The 19,747-nt window shown below is 34.4% G+C and overlaps 1 protein-coding gene across 1 annotated transcript; it reads left to right on the top strand.

The window, feature by feature from the left end:
* Window positions 1–1,849: 1,849 nt before the first annotated feature.
* LOC107839627 (phenylacetaldehyde reductase) lies at window positions 1,850–19,430 on the top strand. Its single transcript, XM_016683203.2, has 6 exons — window positions 1,850–2,076; window positions 10,165–10,331; window positions 10,473–10,664; window positions 11,579–11,744; window positions 18,741–18,927; window positions 19,124–19,430. Exons 1-6 carry the CDS (start codon window positions 1,947–1,949, stop codon window positions 19,266–19,268), a joined length of 987 nt encoding a protein of 328 aa, XP_016538689.1. The 5' UTR covers window positions 1,850–1,946; the 3' UTR covers window positions 19,269–19,430.
* Window positions 19,431–19,747: the final 317 nt, after the last annotated feature.

Raw genomic sequence — 19,747 nt, 5'->3', positions numbered from 1 at the left:
TTTCTAAAAAAATAAATTTTTTTGAAAGATAATATTTGTTACCTAAAAAACAGGAAGCAGTGATCTGTTAATATAACATCCATATTTAAAATTTTCAAATATGAGAAAACGGTTGTTAATGTAAATATTATATATGTCATAATTGAAATTCATTAAATATGGTCATGTATATGTAATTATTTTTATAACCCTAACAATTCTCCTCTTTTTGGCTTGATTTTCTTCAAAATATTCTTGATCCTCCCCCTTCTTCTTGTGCATGATCTTCGTTCTTCATATATATTCTTCATATATCACTGCTGTTTGGCATGTTTAAAAATGGAGTTTTTGGGGTTAAAAATATATTAGCCCTTTTCAGGTTAAAAATATTGGAGCCCTTTTGCAGGGTTAAAAGTGAGCTTTATTTTCAAATATGTGACAATAGAATTGTTGAAAATATGATTAACAATTATCTCCACATGTAGCTTTTGGACATATATCTTCATTATTATCAAATTGATTGCAACTTTGTTCAACAATTGGACCATCGATTTATTGAACCGTGGGCTCTGATACCACTTGTTGGGTTCGAACTCGATTGGGCGTCATGCGGAAGCTTAACGTTTGCAAACCTCAAGACAATAAATTAGACGACAAAGAAAACAATACTAAAAAAGCATAAAATTATTATATGTTTTGGCCAATCGGCCTACATATTATAAAACCTAATATAAAAAACATTAAACCTATTGGGAGAAATCTCCCTTAAATAAAGACTTTTTAATGACTACATTGTGAATGCTATTATATTATGATATGAGGAGAGGTCTTCTATTTATAGATGTCCAAAACCTTTCCTCCATCCAATAAAGAGGTTAGCCAAATATGAAAAAGAATTATATTTTTCTTCCAGAAAAAATAAAATTAATTATGGTAACTTTTATTTTCTTTCTAAAAAAAAGTAAAACTTAAATATAGTAAGAAAATCAGGACAAAAACCAAACAATTTAATGAATTATTTACCATTACATTATTTAGTTATTTGTGGGCTATGTTAAGTCTGTATTATCATTAATAAAAATAACATAAATCTCAACCTTATTAGAATTATATATACACTCTCTCATTTAATTACTTTACTCTTTGTCTTGATTTATATACATAATAAGACCGACATATACATAGAAATCTTTGTATATGACAAGACCGACATATACATAACAAGGCCGATTTATATATATAACAAGTATGACAAGACCGACATATACATAACAAGGCCAACATATACATAATAAAGTCGATTCATATACATAACAGGCCGACATATACAAGAAAGCTATGTATATGTATTTTTAGAGAAAAATAGAATTTTTATAATATGTTTGGAGAGATGAGATTTTTTATAATAAATGAAACTTAAGTTGTGGGTTTGTGTAATTTTTAGATTATTATTACTTCATATTTAAATGTATTATAACTCTAAAATATTCAAAATGTAACATTTTTAACACGCAAATAAACGTTCCAATCAATGAGAAATAAATGTATTTGTCTCATTATTTGTTTTACTTTAATAAGGATTTCGATTTTAATCTTTCAAGATCTCAGCTATTAAATTTGTTCGGTGATTTTTGTGTTTTGACTCTGTTTAGAAAAAAAAAAAATCATATTTAAGTGTCGACTGTTTTATGAGGACCTATAATCAAGATAAGGACTAAGTATAAATTTAGCCGCAGTATTGGAGTTAAAACTCTTGTTTTAGTTTTTAAGTGAAGTCACTTGAGATGAGAGGGTGATGAGGTGAAACAAATAGCAGCAAAATAACGTGATGCATTTTTTTCACTTGACAACATGGTTGGTGAATACTTCCAAGAACATAAATGTATGTATTTTAAACAAACGGCATATATGGCCAAACACAAGGCACTGTTTGTTTACTTTCTCTATATTCTAACTTGGACACGGCAATGGAAAACAACAAGAGTGGAAAAGGAAAGATTGTATGTGTAACAGGGGCATCTGGTTTTATAGCTTCATGGCTGGTTCAGTTGTTGCTACAGCGTGGCTACACTGTCAACGCCACTGTTCGCAACCTCAGTTAGTTACTTCTCTCTTTTTCTTTCTCTACATCTTTGTGTTTTTTACTCATAAATTTATGCTCTACATCGAAAGCACTGAGCTCAAATGAATCCCAATGTCAAATGTCCGTATGATACATCAGCCTCTATCCAAGACATAGTAAGCTTTGGACAATATATTTGATCCAAATCCGTAAATTAATTCAGAAGATAGTTGGTTCTCTCCAATTATATCACACAAAATAAATTCAGAAGAAAATATACATCGAGTTGGATATCTCCAATTATATCTCTGTAAATCAATTCAGAGGAAAAAGCAAATTATGGTATCACTATAATCTCTTTTACCACCATGACACTAGGCTATAGCTACTTTAGATGGACCCTTACTTCAGCAGCTTGATATGTATTTCTTTTCCTAATTCATCACAAAATACTATGACGAGCTCTAACTGCATATACGGAATTGATTCTTAATAACGTAGATAGTAGAACTAGAATAGGACTGGCCTTCGTTAATATTAATGAAAAATCTAGATGCTTATGATTCGCAAAGAGTAATTGATCAGATATGAGTATTTCTAGTAGAACATCTTTCACAATCCCTGGAGAGATGGTTCACTAATAGACCAAGGGATAAGTCATTCTACTCATTCACACCCAAATGAGATTGTAATTGTAGATACGGCGGATTTGACCCCAAAATATGTAGTGGATAGTAAGCAAAACTTTATTTCAACAGTATAAAGTGTCAAAAGCCTACAAACTGTGGTTCGAGCACATAAATTTCCTGCTAGTTGGCCTTTCTTAGCTCCATTTATGTAAAAATGAATAAGTTATTAAGTTTTTCATCAACATTGTTCTTTTTAGACAATGAAAATTTGCTCAATATCTTACCGCTGACGACATTCCTAAAGATTGCAATTTATTGGAAAGATCTAGGGCAGTTTTTGTTGGGTTATTAAGAGGTGTGAATGAAAAATAAAAAGGTGTTTTTTTTTCCGGAAAAACACTAAGTGAAAGGATGCAATTTGAATACGCAACTTTTCGGATTGAATGGTTATGATCTTTCCAATGATTGTGACTTTTTCGAAGAGTTACACCTTTACTAAGGGGTGTACTTTTCTGCACCATTGCTTCTCTTCATGAAGCAACACCTTGATGACTATAAATACCTGAATTTTTCCTCAGGTAAAGACAATTTCTTTTTTGAGTGGAAAAACAATCTTCTTCTTCTAAAAACTCTTGTGTGATCATCAAATAGTTGAGTGTATTTGAAGTTTCTGAAAATTTGAGGTACCGCTATTTTCAGAAAGAGAATTTATCCTGGGAGGAAAGATTCCATAACCTCGGGTACTTAAGAGGAATAAACTCCTTAAGGATACAGTGTACATTCGGTGGACTTTATTCTACAATTTTCTACTTCATCTTCTTTCTTAAAGTTGATAAACACTTCATTTTAATAGTCATTTGATTATTCATTTGGACTTGTGTTTGAAGTTGTTGTAAATTTATTGTAGTTCTTGAAAGTTGTTCTTGAACTTAGTATTGAGGTTTGTATAGAAAACATACAGATTTTGTACCCGCCGAAACAACAATCTTAAGGAATTTATACTAATCTGTATTGTTTTTTTTTTTTTTGCTTGAGCCGGAGGTCTATCGGAAACAACCTCTCTACTTCTTCGGAGGTAGCGTTTTGGTTTGCATACATCTTACCCTCCCCAGATCCCACTTTGTAGGAATACATTGGGTTTGTTGTTGTTGTTGTTGCTGTATTGTTTGTTTTTACTTTTTTAGTAAATAGTTTGAACTTCATATTGATAGTCTTCAACTGTCTGAACTTGTGTTTGAAGTTCTTGAAACTTCATTTTGATAGTTCATAAGTTGGTTGAACTTATGTTGAAGTTCTTAATATTTGGTTTCGCTATTTTTCAGAAAAATAGTTTGAACTTCATTTTGTTGATGTTCATAAGTTGGGTTGAACTCATTGTTAAACGTTCAAAGTTGTAAATATGGAGTTTAAACTCCATTTGATTGTTCATATGTTATTTTGAACACGCGCTTGAAGTTATTGTTGGAAAATACATATTATACCAAACCCAAGAAAAACAACAATTTTAAGAAAATTATAAAAATATTTATTTTTTCTGCTTGTTTGGTGAAATTTTTTTTTTTTATCACAATTTATAAATCAAGTATTTGGTTAATTTGTATTGGCTCTGATTTTGTGGAGACTAAAATCTTTTGATTTCTACTCCCTCGATTAGAAGAATATAAAAATTTCATCGAGAAATTAGTGTGGGAATTCGGTTCAAAGAATATAAAAACTTCACTGATTCGTTAAAATCTCTGTATTGATTTCTGGAGTTTAAAATCTATGGGGTTTCACTCTGTTTGAATTTGATTATGATTTGAAGTCATAAAAACTTCGTCATGCTTCAAAGTTCATTCGGTTGATGATTTGAAGATATAAAAACTTCATTATTGACTAGAAACAAGTTGGCTAAAGATTAAGGTCTTTATTGTTAGTATTCTGAAATACTAAAAAGTATGTCAAAAATTGACAAAAAAATGACAAATGAAATTGAACAACAAATTGATTCGATTGTGAGTGATGTTGTCTTAACGACAACCAATGTTGCATCATTAAGTCATTGAGGTATTGCTCTAGCAATGAAAATGGCAGAGAAATTAGAAAAATATTTTGTTGTGAACTTCAAAGAATGACAACAAATGATGTCATTTTGGCTGGCCAAACTATAAATGCAAATGTTCACAAGTATAGATCATCATATTCTAGAAAAAAAATAATGATTGAAAATCAATAGTCCGATTTGAAAGATCTTGTGAGTCATTCCAAGATAGACGAGGATAATGAGTTGAATGAAAAATCATCAATGATGGTTGCAAATCCTATTAAAGATGATGCTCCAAATGATAAGAAGATGAAGAAGTCTTCTGGACAAGAGAAAGAGCAGAGTAAAAAAATGTTCAAAGGAAATTGCTACATTTGTAGTGATGTTGGCCACAAAGCTCCAAATAGTCAAGTTCTAAATAAGAACAAGAAAAGAGATTAGATAAACATATTGGAAACAACTAGAAAAATTGAAAATCTATGTGATATGATCACTGAGCAATCTAGTTGGATATCCAAATAAATGGTGGTTTAATTTAGGAGCCACTAGATATGTTTAAGCAGAAAAAGAAACTTTTGCTACTTATGATACCGTTGGTCCCAAAGAAGTGATCTTTATGGGAAATAATACAACAACCAAGGTTGAAGGAAGTGGGAAGATATTCCCAAAAGTGACTTCCGACAAGGTGTTGACTCTCAACAATGTTCTCTTTGTTCCTACTATTAGGAAAAACTTAGTGTCGATAACACTTCTCGTTAAAAATGGATTTAAGTGTATGTTTTTTCGAAGAAAGTTGTAATAAGAAAGAACGAAACTTGTGTAGGAAATGGCTACCTCAATGAGGGTCTTTCTCAAACTTTATGTAATGGTTGTTGAAATGAAGAAAACTAAGGCTTCTTCTTACTTGCTAGAGTCAAGCAATTTGTGGCATAGTCATTTAGGACATGTCAAGTATAAAACCTTGCGAAAACTGACTAGTTTGGAAGTGTTGCCTAACTTTGAGTGTAAAAAATTAAAATGTCAAACGTGTGTGGAATCAAAATATACTAAGCACCCGTATAAGTCCGTTGAAAGGAATTCCAATCCCCTAAACTTAATCCATACAGACATTTGTGATATGAAGTCAAAAACATCTTGCGGTGGAAAAAATATTTTATAACTTTTATTGACGATTGTGCTAGGTACCGTTATGTCTATTTGCTAAATAGTAAGGATGAAGCGATAGATGCGTTTGGGCAATATAAAGCAGAAGTTGAAAATCAGTTAGAGAAAAGGATCAAAATAATAAGAAGTGATAGGGGTGGAGAATATGAATCCCCTTTTGCGGAGATATGTGTAGAGAATGGGATTGTCCATCAAACTACGACTCTGTATTCACCTCAATCTAATGGAATTGCAGAAAGAAAGAGCCGAATCTTAAAGAAAATGATGAATACCTTACTTATAAGTTCAGATTTACCGCAAAACTTGTGGGGGAAACTATCCTCACAGCTAACCGAATACTCAATAGAGTGACCCATAGTAAGACACTATCAATTCCATATGAAAAATGGAAAGGAAGGAAACCCAACTTGAAATATTTTAGTGTGGGGGTGTCTAGCGAAAGTCCAAGTTCCTATGTCTAAAAGGGTGAATATAGAACCTAAGACTGTGGACTGCGTATTTATAGGATATGCTAAAAGTAGTAAAGCATGTCGGTTTTTGGTTCATAAATTTGAACATTTGGATATCAATGAAAATACGATAATTGAATCAGATAATGTTGAGTTCTTTGAACACATTTATCCATATAAAACTAAACATGTACTGTCTAGAGGAGGGTCTAAACGACTTTTAGACGAACCAAATGAGAATGTACGTAATGATGAGAATCCAAGACATAGTACCCATCAAAGAACGTCAACTTGGTTTGGATCAAATTTTGTAACATTTCTCCTAGAAAATGAGCCTCAAACATTTAAAGAAGCGATATCGTCTTCACATTCATCCTTTGGGAAAAAGGCAGTCAATAGTGAGATTGATTCAATCTTGAGCAACCATACGTGGGAGTTGGTTCATCTTCCTCCAAGAAATAAACCTTTAGGTTCTAAATGGATCTTCAAAAGGAAAATGAAAGTGGATGGTACTACTGACAAATACAAGGCAAGACTTGTAGTAAAAGTCTTAAAACAGGAGGAAGGTCTTGATTATTTTGATACATACTCGACTGTAACACGGATAACGTCAATTCTTAGTTGCATTGGCGGCGGTATATGGTCTTGAAATCCATCAAATGGATGTGAAAACAACATTCCTAAATGGAGAATTGGAGGAAGAAATTTACATGGAACAACTTGAGGGTTTTGTGGTTCCTGGTAAAGAAAAGAAGGTGTGCAAACTTGTTAAGTCACTTTATGGACTAAAACAAGCACTCAAAGAGTGGCGTGCAAAGTTTGACCAAACCATGTTGGCAAACGGATTTAAGATAAAGGAATGTGATAAATGTGTTTATATTAAAGACACATTTAATCACAGTCATCGTTTGTTTATACGTGGATGACATGTTGATTATCAGTAGAGACATTTCTAACATAAATGCTATGAAACGAATGTTTGAGAACAAGTTTGATATAAAGACCTTGGAGTTACGAATGTGATCTAAGGGATAAGAGTCCATAAAACTCCACAAGGGTTGGCGTTGTCACAATTTTATTACATTGAAAAGGTACTTGACAAGTTCAAATATTTGGATTTCGGTATTGCTAAGACTCCATTAGTCGTGAGTTTTGCACTTCAAAAAAATGAGGTGAAAGTGACTCACAGTTGGACTATGCAAGAGTGTTGGGATGTATGATGTATATCATGAATTGTACACGGCCAGACATAGAATGTGTTATTAGTAAATTGAGTCGGTACACGAGTAATCCCAATAAAACTCATTGGATGGCAATAGAAAGAGTTTTGGGGTATCTTATATATACTCAAGACTATACTTTGCATTATAATAAATATCCAGTGGTAATTGAAGGATATAGTGATGTAAATTGGATCACTGGATCGAATAAAGTAAAATCCATGAGTGGATATGTATTTACTTTAGATGGAGGAGCAGTCTCTTGGAAATCATCCAAACAGACATGTATTGCCCACTCTATAATAGAATCTGAATTTATCACATTAGCTAAAGCCGGTGAAGAAGCTAAATGGCTCCAAAATTTCTTGAAAGATATTCCTTATTGGCCCAAACCATTGGCTGTATATTTACACTGTGATAGCCAAGCGACGATCGGTAGGGCAGGGAGAATGATTTATCACGGTAAATCTCGTCATATAAAACAGAGACATAATACCGTTAGAGAACTACTCTTTAGTGGAATTATCACTGTCGACTATGTGAAGTCAAAGAATAATGTGTCGGATCCACTTACAAAAGGCCTACCTAGAGAGGGAGTTGAGAGAACATAGAAGGGAATGGGTTTACGGCCTAGGACAAGTCAGTATGGCGGTGACTCTACCTAGCAGACTGGAGATCCCAAGAGCTAGGTTCAAGGAGATCAAACCAAGTTGTGACTGACGGTTCAACATTGTCAATATACTCAACCCATTCTCATGATGTAGACAATGTTTAGGAAACAAGGATAAAGCTTATGGTGTGAAGCTTTTTAATGGTTATCTAAATTTGCAGATTTAACCAAATAGTTTAATCTATAGGATTGAACGTTTAGAAATCACCTATGTGAGGGTTAAGTGGAAGCCGCTTCAAGGAGAATGATAGTAAAGGCCTATTCTCTACGCTCTCATGAAACCAGGACGTGTTCATGGCTGAAATGAACAAAACCGTGAGAATTATAAACAGTAAAAGGTTAGTTGTGTGACATGTGTTGTCTAGGTGTACATTAAAGTTCGACGGTTCAAAAATATCAAATCTACCAATTGACCGAGTGCATCCGATGCATGTTCACTACAGAAAGTTCAAAGGAAAACCCACTTATCCGGATGCAATCAGTCTTTGCTCATTGATCACATACTTGTTCGTAAATTTTTGATAAAATAGTCATTTTCCATTCATGTGGGGGATTGTTGGGTTATTAAGAGGTGTGAATGAAAAATAAAAAGGTGGTGTTTTTTTTCGGAAAGACACTAAGTGAAAGGATGCAATTTGAATAGGCACCTTTTCGGATTGAATGGTTAAGACCTTTCCAATGATAGTGACTTTTTCGAAGAGTTGCATTTTTATGAAGGGATGTACCTTTCTAAACCATTGCTTCTCTTGATGAAGCAACACCTTGATGGCTATAAATATATGAATTTTTCCTCAGGGAAAGACAATTTTTTTTTGGGTGGAAAAACAATCTTTTTCTTCTTATAAAAACTCTTGTGTGATCATCAAATCTTTGAGTGTGTTCAAAGTTTCTGAAAATTTGAGGTACCGCTATTTTCAGAAAGAGAATCATTTTATGTTCGAAGTTTCTGAAAATTTGAGGTACTGTTATTTTCAGAAAGAGAATCATTTTATCCTAGGAGGAAAGATTTCATAACCTCGGATACTTGAGAGAAATAAATTTCTTAAGAACACACCGTGCATTCGGTAGACTTGATTCTACAATTTTCTACTTCATCTTCTTTCTTAAAGTTGATAAACACTTTATTTTGATAGTTCATTTGATTATTTATTTGGACTTGTGTTTGAAGTTGTTGTAAATTCATTGTAGTTCTTGAAAGTTGTTATTGAACTTAGTATTGAAGTTTGTATAGAAAACATACAGATTTTGTACCCATCGGAACAACATTTTCACATGAAATTTTGACTAAAAGATCCCTCATACGAGATGCTCTATGAAATTTCCATGAACTGGAACCCCTTTGGTGGTGTTTTGGCTGATATCTTAGAAGGACAATTGAGAAGAATACCATTGCAAATGTTCAAGTTGTCTGCAGCATGTGATAATCATGGATCAACTTTCCAGATTAAGTAGTCAGAGTTCCGATATCCTTTTTTATCAAGCACCTATAACTACATGAAATATGGTCTACACATCAACTATGGCCTCTGATCATTTCAATCATAAAAAAACAGATTTGATTTCATGTATACTCACTGAGCTTCATCTACTATATTAGTAAAAAAGGACAGCCCGGTGCACTAAAGCTCCCGTTATGCGCTGGTCCGGGGAAGGGCTTCACCGCAAGGGTGTATTGTACGCAGCCTTAACAATAACTTTTGGCAAATTAAAATATAATAAGTAAATTCACTGAGCTTGTAAGTCATAGATTTGATAACAATAATGTGAAATTAACTCTCAGAAATGTTAAAGTACATTCAGTTTTTGTTTTAGTCAAATCGAAATGGTGGTTTCACATACATTTGATCTTCATGACAGAACTGAATTTCTGCAATAATTTTATGTGATCATTGGCTTAGCTGTTGCTATTAATCCTTCGTATGTATAAAATTGTTCCCAGCTTCTAAAATGTTCGTTATAAGCACGCAGACGATACAAGTAAAGTGGCTCACCTGCGAAGCCTTGATGGAGCTAATGAGAGGCTGCATCTATTCAAAGCTGAGTTACTTGAAGAGCAATCATTTGATCCTGCCGTTGATGGTTGTGAAGGTGTCTTTCATACAGCTTCACCTGTTTTTCTCACAGGAAAATCTAAGGTCAGAAACCTACTGTGACATCAAAATATGTTAAGAGATGTCTTTAAGGAGGAACACGTTTGTTTGCTGCTTTTACTTTGCAGTTAAATAGACCTGGATGCTTTAGTTTCATACTAATAAATATTCTCTTTCATCTTTCAGGAGGAACTTGTGAATCCTGCTGTGAAAGGAACGTTGAATGTCCTTCAGTCATGTGCCAAATCACCATCTGTCAGAAGAGTGGTGATAACTTCTTCTACTGCTTCTGTTGTCTGCAATAAAAATATGTCAACCCCTGGAGCTGTAGCTGATGAGACTTGGTATTCAGATCCAGAATTCTGCGAGGAAAGAAAGGTTCGATGTGTCTATTAATTGGTAGTTCTTTTCAATTTGATGAGGACCATTGATTACTGTAGCAGTGGTTTAGAAAATTTATGAGCATCTTTATTGGAGCAGCATTGGAAGTTGATTTAGTGTTTCGGTGCTCTTCTCCGGTTTGATCTTTTCCACATCTTTTTACTATGGAAAGAAGTCCAAACTTACATATCGACGATTGTAGAAATATCTTTATTTGATCTTTGTATTTGAATAGGCCTAGGAACATGTATACTGATGTACCCGATCGGCTAATACTCCTAGGTTTATACTTGGGACATTCATACCCTTGCTGTTTAACAAACTTTCTCATATTTCCCCTTCACATTTGTCCCTATGTGTGTGTGTGCATGCTTTTTGGAGTTAGTCTGTGTTATGCTGCCCTAGTAAGATATGTTTCTTAGATCAGAAGAAAATTAAATTCTGCATTCCCTGTAGTACTGAGTGAAAGAAAGCCTCATCTTGTCTCGAATAGTGAGATGCTAAGTATCTGTCCTTGTATTTGTCAATATGATCAGATAATTATTACATTCAATATATGTTATCTGTCTTTTTAAGGTGTTTGCATACACGTTAAGAAATACATTTACAAACCTTAATCATAAGAGTATTTGTCTAAACTACTCTGTATCCCTCAAACATCTCAATTTGTTACCACTCCACTAACTGAAGCAGTTAAGGTGAATTTGAAAAATAAAAAGCAATAAGTGATTCTTGTTTTCCTGTAATGTCAAATATTTTGGAACAAATTCAGTTTGCTAAAATGTCTATAATACACACTGGAGATGGTATTATATACTTCATTTGGTAGATATGTTTGAGAAAGTAATGGAAGATGTCAGCATTCTCTTCACAGTTGGCTTATTGAAGCCTTGAAGGTATTTTGTTTGCAGGACTGGTATCAACTCTCCAAAACCCTGGCTGAGCAGGCTGCTTGGAAATTTGCAAAAGAGAATGGGATCGACTTGGTAACACTTCATCCAGGTCTAGTCATTGGTCCACTTCTGCAGCCTACGCTCAATTTCTCTTGTGAAGCTATAGTGAACTTCATAATAGAAGGTAAGTTTGTTCAGAGACACGAGACTCCTTGAGATATTCTTACCTCCTTCTCCCGCCCTCTGCCCCCACCCTCCATGACACCTATTCTTCTTTTCTAATCAGCTTATATGACACCCTTGATGAAATATTTATGTGTAGAAATACATAAGAGGAACATGTGTTCTTTTGTCTGCATTTGACTAGATTGAAATGATGTTGGAATTTAATGATCATTTAACTGGAAACTTATTTTTGCATTGTACATCTTCTGTTAGTGTTTCCTCAATTCAGAAACTCAAACCTCTGCTTCTGATGATCTTTTCTAACAATTTTCTTTTCTAAAGCCTTAAAGATTATAATAAGAAGAACCATCATTTACAGAAGTAAGATTTTCTAAATGCTTACGTTCTATTTGTTACCCTGCCACTGATGAACGTTTTATGGGAACAATCTTTTAACACTTCTTATTTACTTCACAAAAATTAACTCTGACCAAAAATCAGATATTTATGATTGAAATGTTAAGTTTGGTAAATGCTGCTAAAGTCAAAGTTAGTTGAGTGACTTTTGAAATAAAACTCAAAGTTAAGTTACTTTATGAGATACGAGTCATAAACTGGGTGACCATAAACTGCTCTGGTGAGATGATGCTTAAGCGGCTGCAGCTTGAGTTCCCTATTCAGCAGGATGTTATCAACCTCAGCTGAAGCTGATTCTCTAGGAAGATATGGTAAATATAGTGGAGGTGGTCTTCCATACAATGCCTCATATGGTGTTGAGTGAATAGCTATGTGATGGGAGGTATTTAACCAATACTCAGCCGTAGAAAGACAAGAAAATTAGTTAGAAGCATCCTCATTACAGTAGCACCTCAAATAAGTCTCTAAGCATCTGTTTAAAACCTCAGTATGGCCATATGGCCATCAGACTGAGGGTGATATGCTAATGAAGTATGCAACTTAACACCTTGTAGAGTGAATAGCTCCTGCCAGAAGGAGCTGATGAAAACAACATTCCTATCACTAGTGATAGCATTAGGGAATCCATGCAGCTTAACAATATTATCCACGAAAACCTTAGCAACAGTTTGGGTTGTATAAGGATGTTTAAGTGGAAGAAAATGCCCATACTTGCTAAATCTGTCTACCACCACTAGAATCACCTCATAACCATTTGATTTAGTTATCCATTAATGAAATCCATGCTAATTTGCCACCATACCACATCAGGTATGGGTAAAGGCAGTAAAAGTCCAGGGTATGCAGCCAAATCAGACTTATTCCTTTGGCAAACATCACAGTTTTAAATGAATTTCTTCACCCCCTCTCTCATGTTCTTCCAGTAAAAGAGGCTGAGCAACCTTCTTAATGTAGCCTTTACCCCAGAATGACCTCCTTGGGGGCTTGCATGCCACAATGTCATGATCTCCCTTCTCAATTCTTGAACCTTGCCAACCACCAGTCTGCCTTTCCTTCTCAGCTGACCTCGACTCTAAGTGAATTATTTGTGAACTGTAGGATTAATCTGCAAATCTGCAGTAAGTTGTTGAAGTTCTGGATCCATAGTCCAACTATCCACAATAGCTTGAAATAGATCAGTATCTGTAGGAGAAATAAACAAGGCTAACAATTCTGCTCCAGTAACTCTTGAGAAGGCATCAGCCACCTTGTTGTCAACTCCTCTTTTATACTCTAAGAGTAATCAAATGGCATCAACTTTGTCAACCATAAGAACTGTGAATTAGTATGTAACTTTGCTTCATAAGGAACTTTAAAACCTTCTGATCAGTCCTTATTATAAATCTTTGGCCTAACAAGTATTGAGACCATTTAGTGACAGCTTTAACAATGGCCAATAACTCCATATCATACACTGATAATGCAACATGCCTTGGTGACATTGCCTTGCTGATGAAAGCAATTCGATGTCCCTCTTGCATAAGTACAACTCCTATTCCAAATCCACTAGCATCAGTCTCCACCATAAATGTTTTGTTGACATCAGGTAAAGCAAGCACGGGAGCTTGTGTTAAAGCATCTTGAGCTGCAGTTGACTATTTAAAATTGTTCTTCTTTGTTAAGTCATTTAAAGGCCTTCAAATCACACCAAAACCTTTTATGAACCTCCTGCAGTAATTATCCAGTCCTAAGAACCCTCTTAGTTGCTTAAGAGTAGTTGGAATGGGCCACTTCCTCACAACTGTTATTTTCTGAGGATCTGTTGAAACACCTTTTGCTGATATAAAGTGTCCAAGATATTCAATTTTCTAAACCCCAAAAAAACGCTTGCTCCTTTTAGCAAATAGTTGATGTCTGATCATTTCCTTAAAAATAGACCTCAAATGCCTTACATATTCTTCAATAGTACTACTGTAAATTAGAATATCATCAAAGGAAACTAACACATACGTCCTGAGAAATTGCTGAAATATAGAGTTCATTAATCCTTGAAAGGTAACAGGTGCATTAGATAAGCCAAAAGGCATTACCAGGTATTCAACATGGCTGGAATGGGTTCTAAAAATAGTTTTAGGCACATCCTCTGCAGCCATTCTTAATTGGTGATAACCAGATCTTAAGTCAATCCTTGAAAAGATTTTGGATCCTTCTAATTCATCCAATAAATCTTCAACAATAGGTATAGGAAACTTGTTCTTCACAGTAAACTTATTTGAGTCCCTATAGTCAACACACAACCTCCAGGTACCATCTTCCTTGCCCACTAAGACCACTGGGGATGCAAACGGACTACAACTAGGTTATATGATCACTTTCTAAACATCTGTTGTACCAGACATTTAATAATGTCCTTAATGGAAGGATATCTATATGGCCTCTTATTCATAGGCTCAGTCCCCCCCTGCAATACAATTCTATGGTCAAATACTCCCTTGTGAGGTGGTAAGCCGATAGGTTCCTCAAATAACCTTTGAAACTTTGATAATAGATTTAATAAAGCTTGATCACATTCAGTTTTATCTTCCTCCAGTAATACTGGGTGACCCTTTATTTGTTCACTCCCCATAGGCATGACTTGAATCATACAAAGTTGAGATTGGTTACCTGAGTATTTAGCTAATTTACTAGCTCCAGAAGTCTGTACCTGGTTCCCAGCTCCTCTTAGCAGATGTTTCCTTCCCTTGTACCAGAATTCCATGGTCAAATTCCTGAAGTTTATCTTGATATCTCCTAAGGGCAGCTACCCCTGAATCCCCAATACAACACCACAAGAACCCAAAGGTAATAGCAGAAAATCTGCTAAAAATTTAGCTGCTTGTAGTAACCAAGTAATAGTGGTCATTTTATCCACCTTCATGCTCCCATTTGCTGCAACAACCATTTAAGGACTGGTAGATCTGACCGGACAACCTAATTGTTTTACTAAATCAAGATCTATGAAGTTATGAGAACTTCCTGTGTCTATAATATGCAACCCTTTTTTGGTTTGATATTCGGTCACCTTAAGTAACCTAAAACCCAAAGAACCATTTAAGGCATGTATTGAAATCTCCATGTGCTCAGCATGTTGAGACAACTCACTTTTGCTATCCCCATCTTCATGTAACTCTACCTCAGTTTCAGACACTCCATCTTCTGTTTCATCCCCTTCTTCTAACTCCAACAAGTACAATTGCTTAGTAGTCTTACATTTATGGCCCATAGTATATTTTTCATTGCAAAAATAACACAATCCTGTTGCCCTCTTCTCATTAATTTCTTCCAAGCTCAACCTTCTCCTATTCAGATTCTTATTATAGTTTCCTCGGGTGATGTTAGGAGCAGGTAGTAGAGGCTTATTATTGGAAGTTTTTTGATCTCCTATCTTTCTTGAATTAAACACCCGATCTGAACTTACAGGTGGTTTAACAGCATTCAAGTAAGATTCTTGCAGTCTTGCACTCCTGTAAACATGAGACAAGGTAGTAAGGTTGGTAATCTTAACAACAATGTTAAGCTGAGGTGTCAAACCCCTAATGGAGCAACTAATGGCATTTTCTTCTGACAAATTCACCCTTGTAAGATGCCTTTCAAACACAGCCTGATACTCTTTGAGAGTCCTAACTTGCTTAACCTTCTTCAATTCCTCCATAGGATCATCAAAGTCAGATCCAAACCTCTCCACCAGTGCCATCGCATACTCATTCCATCCAATAGGTTGAAGGTATTGTCAATACCTAATGAAGGATAGATGCCACTGAATTGCCTCTCCTTCCCGATGTAGTATGGCTATGGTAATTTTATCAAAAGCAGGTACATTTTCCATTGAAAAAAATTGTTCAATTTTGAACAACCAAGAACGCAAATCATTCCCTGAAAACCTCAAAAACTCCATGCCCGACCACTTGGGAATGGGAATTGTGATAACTGCCAGGGCTTTGATCTTTGTGCTCCCTTTCAGCTTGATCTAATGGAGATTTATCTCTCATATTCTCTGCAGAATTCTCCAAATAATCCTTTAATTCCATTACCACCTAATCCAACCTTTTCAAGGTAGTAACTTCCCCTTTCAAATTGCTCATATCTGTAGTCAATTTCTGCAGCATATTGTTGAAAATATGTCTCAGAAATAAAGTAGGAATAAATAATTTTAGTAGTTTTAAATTATTAGAGTCCTATATGATTTAGGAATTAGTTGTCCCTTTATTATTTGAATAGGAATTAGTTATTCAATTTAAATTGGAGTATAGTTAGAAATTTAGCTATAAATACATGATTTGAGTTATTAATAAAATAATTTCCTTTGACAATACTATTGCCGTATTTTATTTTTCTCCAACTCTTTCTATGTTATTTCTCCAATTTCAAAGCTAAAAACCAACAATTGGTATCAGGGCCAGTTTCTTGAGGGATCTCTGAGAGATGAATTCTGAAAACAACTTTTCCCAAATAACCCCTCTTGTCTTTGATGGTGAGAATTACCATCTTTGAGCAATAAAAACGGAGACTTATCTTGAGGCTTTAGATCTTTGGGAGGCCATTGAGGAGGATTATGATGTTATTCCGCTGCCCACAAGACTCAAAACAAGGATAATAATTCAAGAAAAAATTACCCACCTTGCCAGCACTGTGGCAAAATAGGTCATCCTCCATTTAAATATTGGAATGGACCAGATGCAGAATGTAAGATCTGCAATCAACTTGGCGATGAAGTTGTTATTTGCAAAAACAAATATCAAGAAGATGAAGCAGATGCCCAAGTCACCAAAAAAGAAGAAAATCACTTATTTGTGGCAACATATTCTTCAACCAAGAAATCTGATTTTTGGATGATTGATAGTGGTTGTATAACCCACATGACATATGACAAAACTTTTTTTAAAGAGTTTTTGCCTTTGGAAAATAATAAAATCAGAATTGGGAATGGTGACTATATTTTTGAAGAAGGAAAAGGGAATGTTGCAATGAAAATAGTTTCAGGTACAAAAATAATTTCAAATGTCCTTTACGTGCCCGATATTGACAAAAGTTCGTTAAGTGTTGGTGAGCTAATGGAAGAAGGATTTAAATTATTATTTGGAGACAAATATTGTCGAATCTTTGATTCTACTACTCATGAAATTTTACAAGTTGATATAAGAGGCAACAGTTTCTTATTTAATCCAACAGAAGATGCACACAAGCCATGCAAGAACAAAGATGAATTGACAGATTTATTCAAGAGGTCAAATTCAGCCAAAGCCGAGACAATTTCTGATCCAAGGAGGAGTGTTGAAAATATGTCTCAGAAATAAAGTAGGAATAAATAATTTTAGTAGTTTTAAATTATTAGAGTCCTATGTGATTTAGGAATTAGTTGTCCCTTTATTATTTGAATAAGAATTAGTTATCCAATTTAAATTGGAGTATAGTTAGAAATTTAACTATAAATACATGATTTAAGTTATTAATAAAATAATTTTCTTTGATAATACTATTGCCGTATTTTATTTTTCTCCAACTCTTTCTATGTTATTTCTCCAATTTCAAAGTTAAAAACCAACACATATCCCTTATTTCTCCCATGTCAGCTGGAGAATTATCAATGGATCGAGCTGTTTTCGTCATGATTGCCAAAAATTCGATTGGCTTTGATACCAATGATACTAACTTTTACTCGATTGCAGGAGTTCGAATGAACTTGAGGATCGAAATTACTGCTTCAGGAGTAACTAACTCGAGAAAACAGTTAATGAGAATTGAGAAAACAGAGAGAGATTTTGAGAAAGAAAAATTAATGTTTGTATATCTATATGAAAATGAATGGATTAATTGTTTATATAGAGCTCATGATCCACTATCCATTGACTAGGCTGCTTGAGTTAGTAATAACTACTTAACTAACTTTAGTTGCTGAGTAACTAACTACACTGTAGCTTTCCAGTGTTAACTAACTTCTGGAACTTATTACAATTTCCCTACTTACTAATATTGTGTATCATTAATATTCTAAGGCAGTCTGAAGCCTACACCCCCCACCCGACCCAAACTCCTTAAAAATTTCAAATTGGCTAATATACACCAGGATCAACTTTCCATTTTTTAAACAAAACTCATCACATCCTTTATGGATGAGACTTTTAGGAGGACCAATTCACCTTCCTTCTCTTGGACAATATTAGTCGGTAAAGGGATGGTCAAGCTGAAGCAATATTTAAGTTAGTTGGTACAGAACTCCAACTGAGTGTACTTAGTGTAAATATTTACCATGGCAATATGTTTTTGTCGAGAAAAAGTGAACCAAAACAAGCATGTGCTCCCAATAAGATCCAAAAGAATACTTTCCTGAAAAAAACTTAACCAAACAAGTTACTCCAAAAAGCTTTAAGAAGTCTTGTCTGGCCAAACGAAGTAGATATATATTTTGGTGGTGAAATACTATGAAAAATGACCAGCTCAATTGATATGTAGATGACTTATTTTATTTAGTTACTACATGAAGGTCCTTGCGCTTTCTTTTTCTCCTTGTTCAGGGTTTAAATCACGCTTTTCATAATAAATAGTACTAATGTTTGACACACTTGTCTTTTATTTGATGAAGGAAAAGAAGCATGGTCTGGTGGAATATACAGATTTGTCGATGTTAGGGATGTTGCTAATGCACATATTCTAGCATTTGAGGTTCCTTCAGCAAATGGAAGATATTGTTTAGTTGGGGTGAATGGATACTCTTCGTCGGTTTTGAAGATTGTACAAAATCTTTACCCCTCCATCACTCTCCCTGAGAAGTAAGTATTGCCAATATCACAGTTATAATTTTCTTCATACTGATTAGTTTTCATTACTATCTCCTTTCAGCAAAGAAAAAACATAAATTGCACCCTTCTTAAGCTTACGTGATGTTTCATTAATTAAGAATCTTTTGTTCTATTTAAAGCAATTATTTGACTAGAGATTAATCATAATTGTTAAATGTGGATGCAGTTTTGAAGATGGATTGCCTATTACTCCACACTTCCAAGTATCAAGTGAAAGAGCAAAAAGTTTAGGAGTCAAATTCACATCTCTTGAGTTGAGCGTGAAAGATACTGTTGAAAGCTTGATAGAAAAGAACTTCCTCCACATCTAAACAATAAGTTGATGGAATACTCAGGGGTTGAGTTATTTTGCTTGCGAGTTTGGCAGAACTCAATAACTTTGGCCCATAACGTCTATGTTAAAAATTATGAGTATCCACATAATATGTATAACTAATTTATACAGACATAATATAATCCATGTTTTTTATTCATTACGTGTTAGTTTGTATAAAGTAGAACTTAACTATTTTCAGGTCAGGATTGACCCTTTATTTTCAACTATTTTGCTTAGGATTCAACCCTTGTTTCGTGTCTGACAAGGTAACCAAGTAATAATGTGGAAGAAAATTTGAACTTAAACCTATAAAAAGCAACATGTGAAAGAATGCAAAATCATTATAAGTTGGTGAAAGTATTCAATGTTGGGTTGGAAGTATATATGAAAAAGTGCAATGAAAAAATGGCGGAAAAATGGTGGAGAAGGGAGACACCAATTTAGAAAGTGTACTCCCAAATTGGAAAGTTCACT

This window comes from Capsicum annuum, chromosome 1 (assembly GCF_002878395.1).
Source record: "Capsicum annuum cultivar UCD-10X-F1 chromosome 1, UCD10Xv1.1, whole genome shotgun sequence".
In the NCBI taxonomy this organism is placed as follows: Eukaryota; Viridiplantae; Streptophyta; class Magnoliopsida; order Solanales; family Solanaceae; genus Capsicum; species Capsicum annuum.
The sequence above is the reverse complement of the archived record's forward strand: the minus strand, read 5'-3'. Positions and strand labels throughout refer to the sequence as shown.

Excerpts from the sequence above, each read along its gene's own strand:
- LOC107839627 (XM_016683203.2), top strand. The coding sequence starts at position 1,947 with ATGGAAAACAACAAGAGTGGAAAAGGAAAGATTGTATGTGTAACAGGG. Across the intron at positions 2,077-10,164 it reads CGCCACTGTTCGCAACCTCA|ACGATACAAGTAAAGTGGCT; the intron begins GTTAGTTACTTC and ends ATAAGCACGCAG. Across the intron at positions 10,665-11,578 it reads AATTCTGCGAGGAAAGAAAG|GACTGGTATCAACTCTCCAA; the intron begins GTTCGATGTGTC and ends TTTTGTTTGCAG.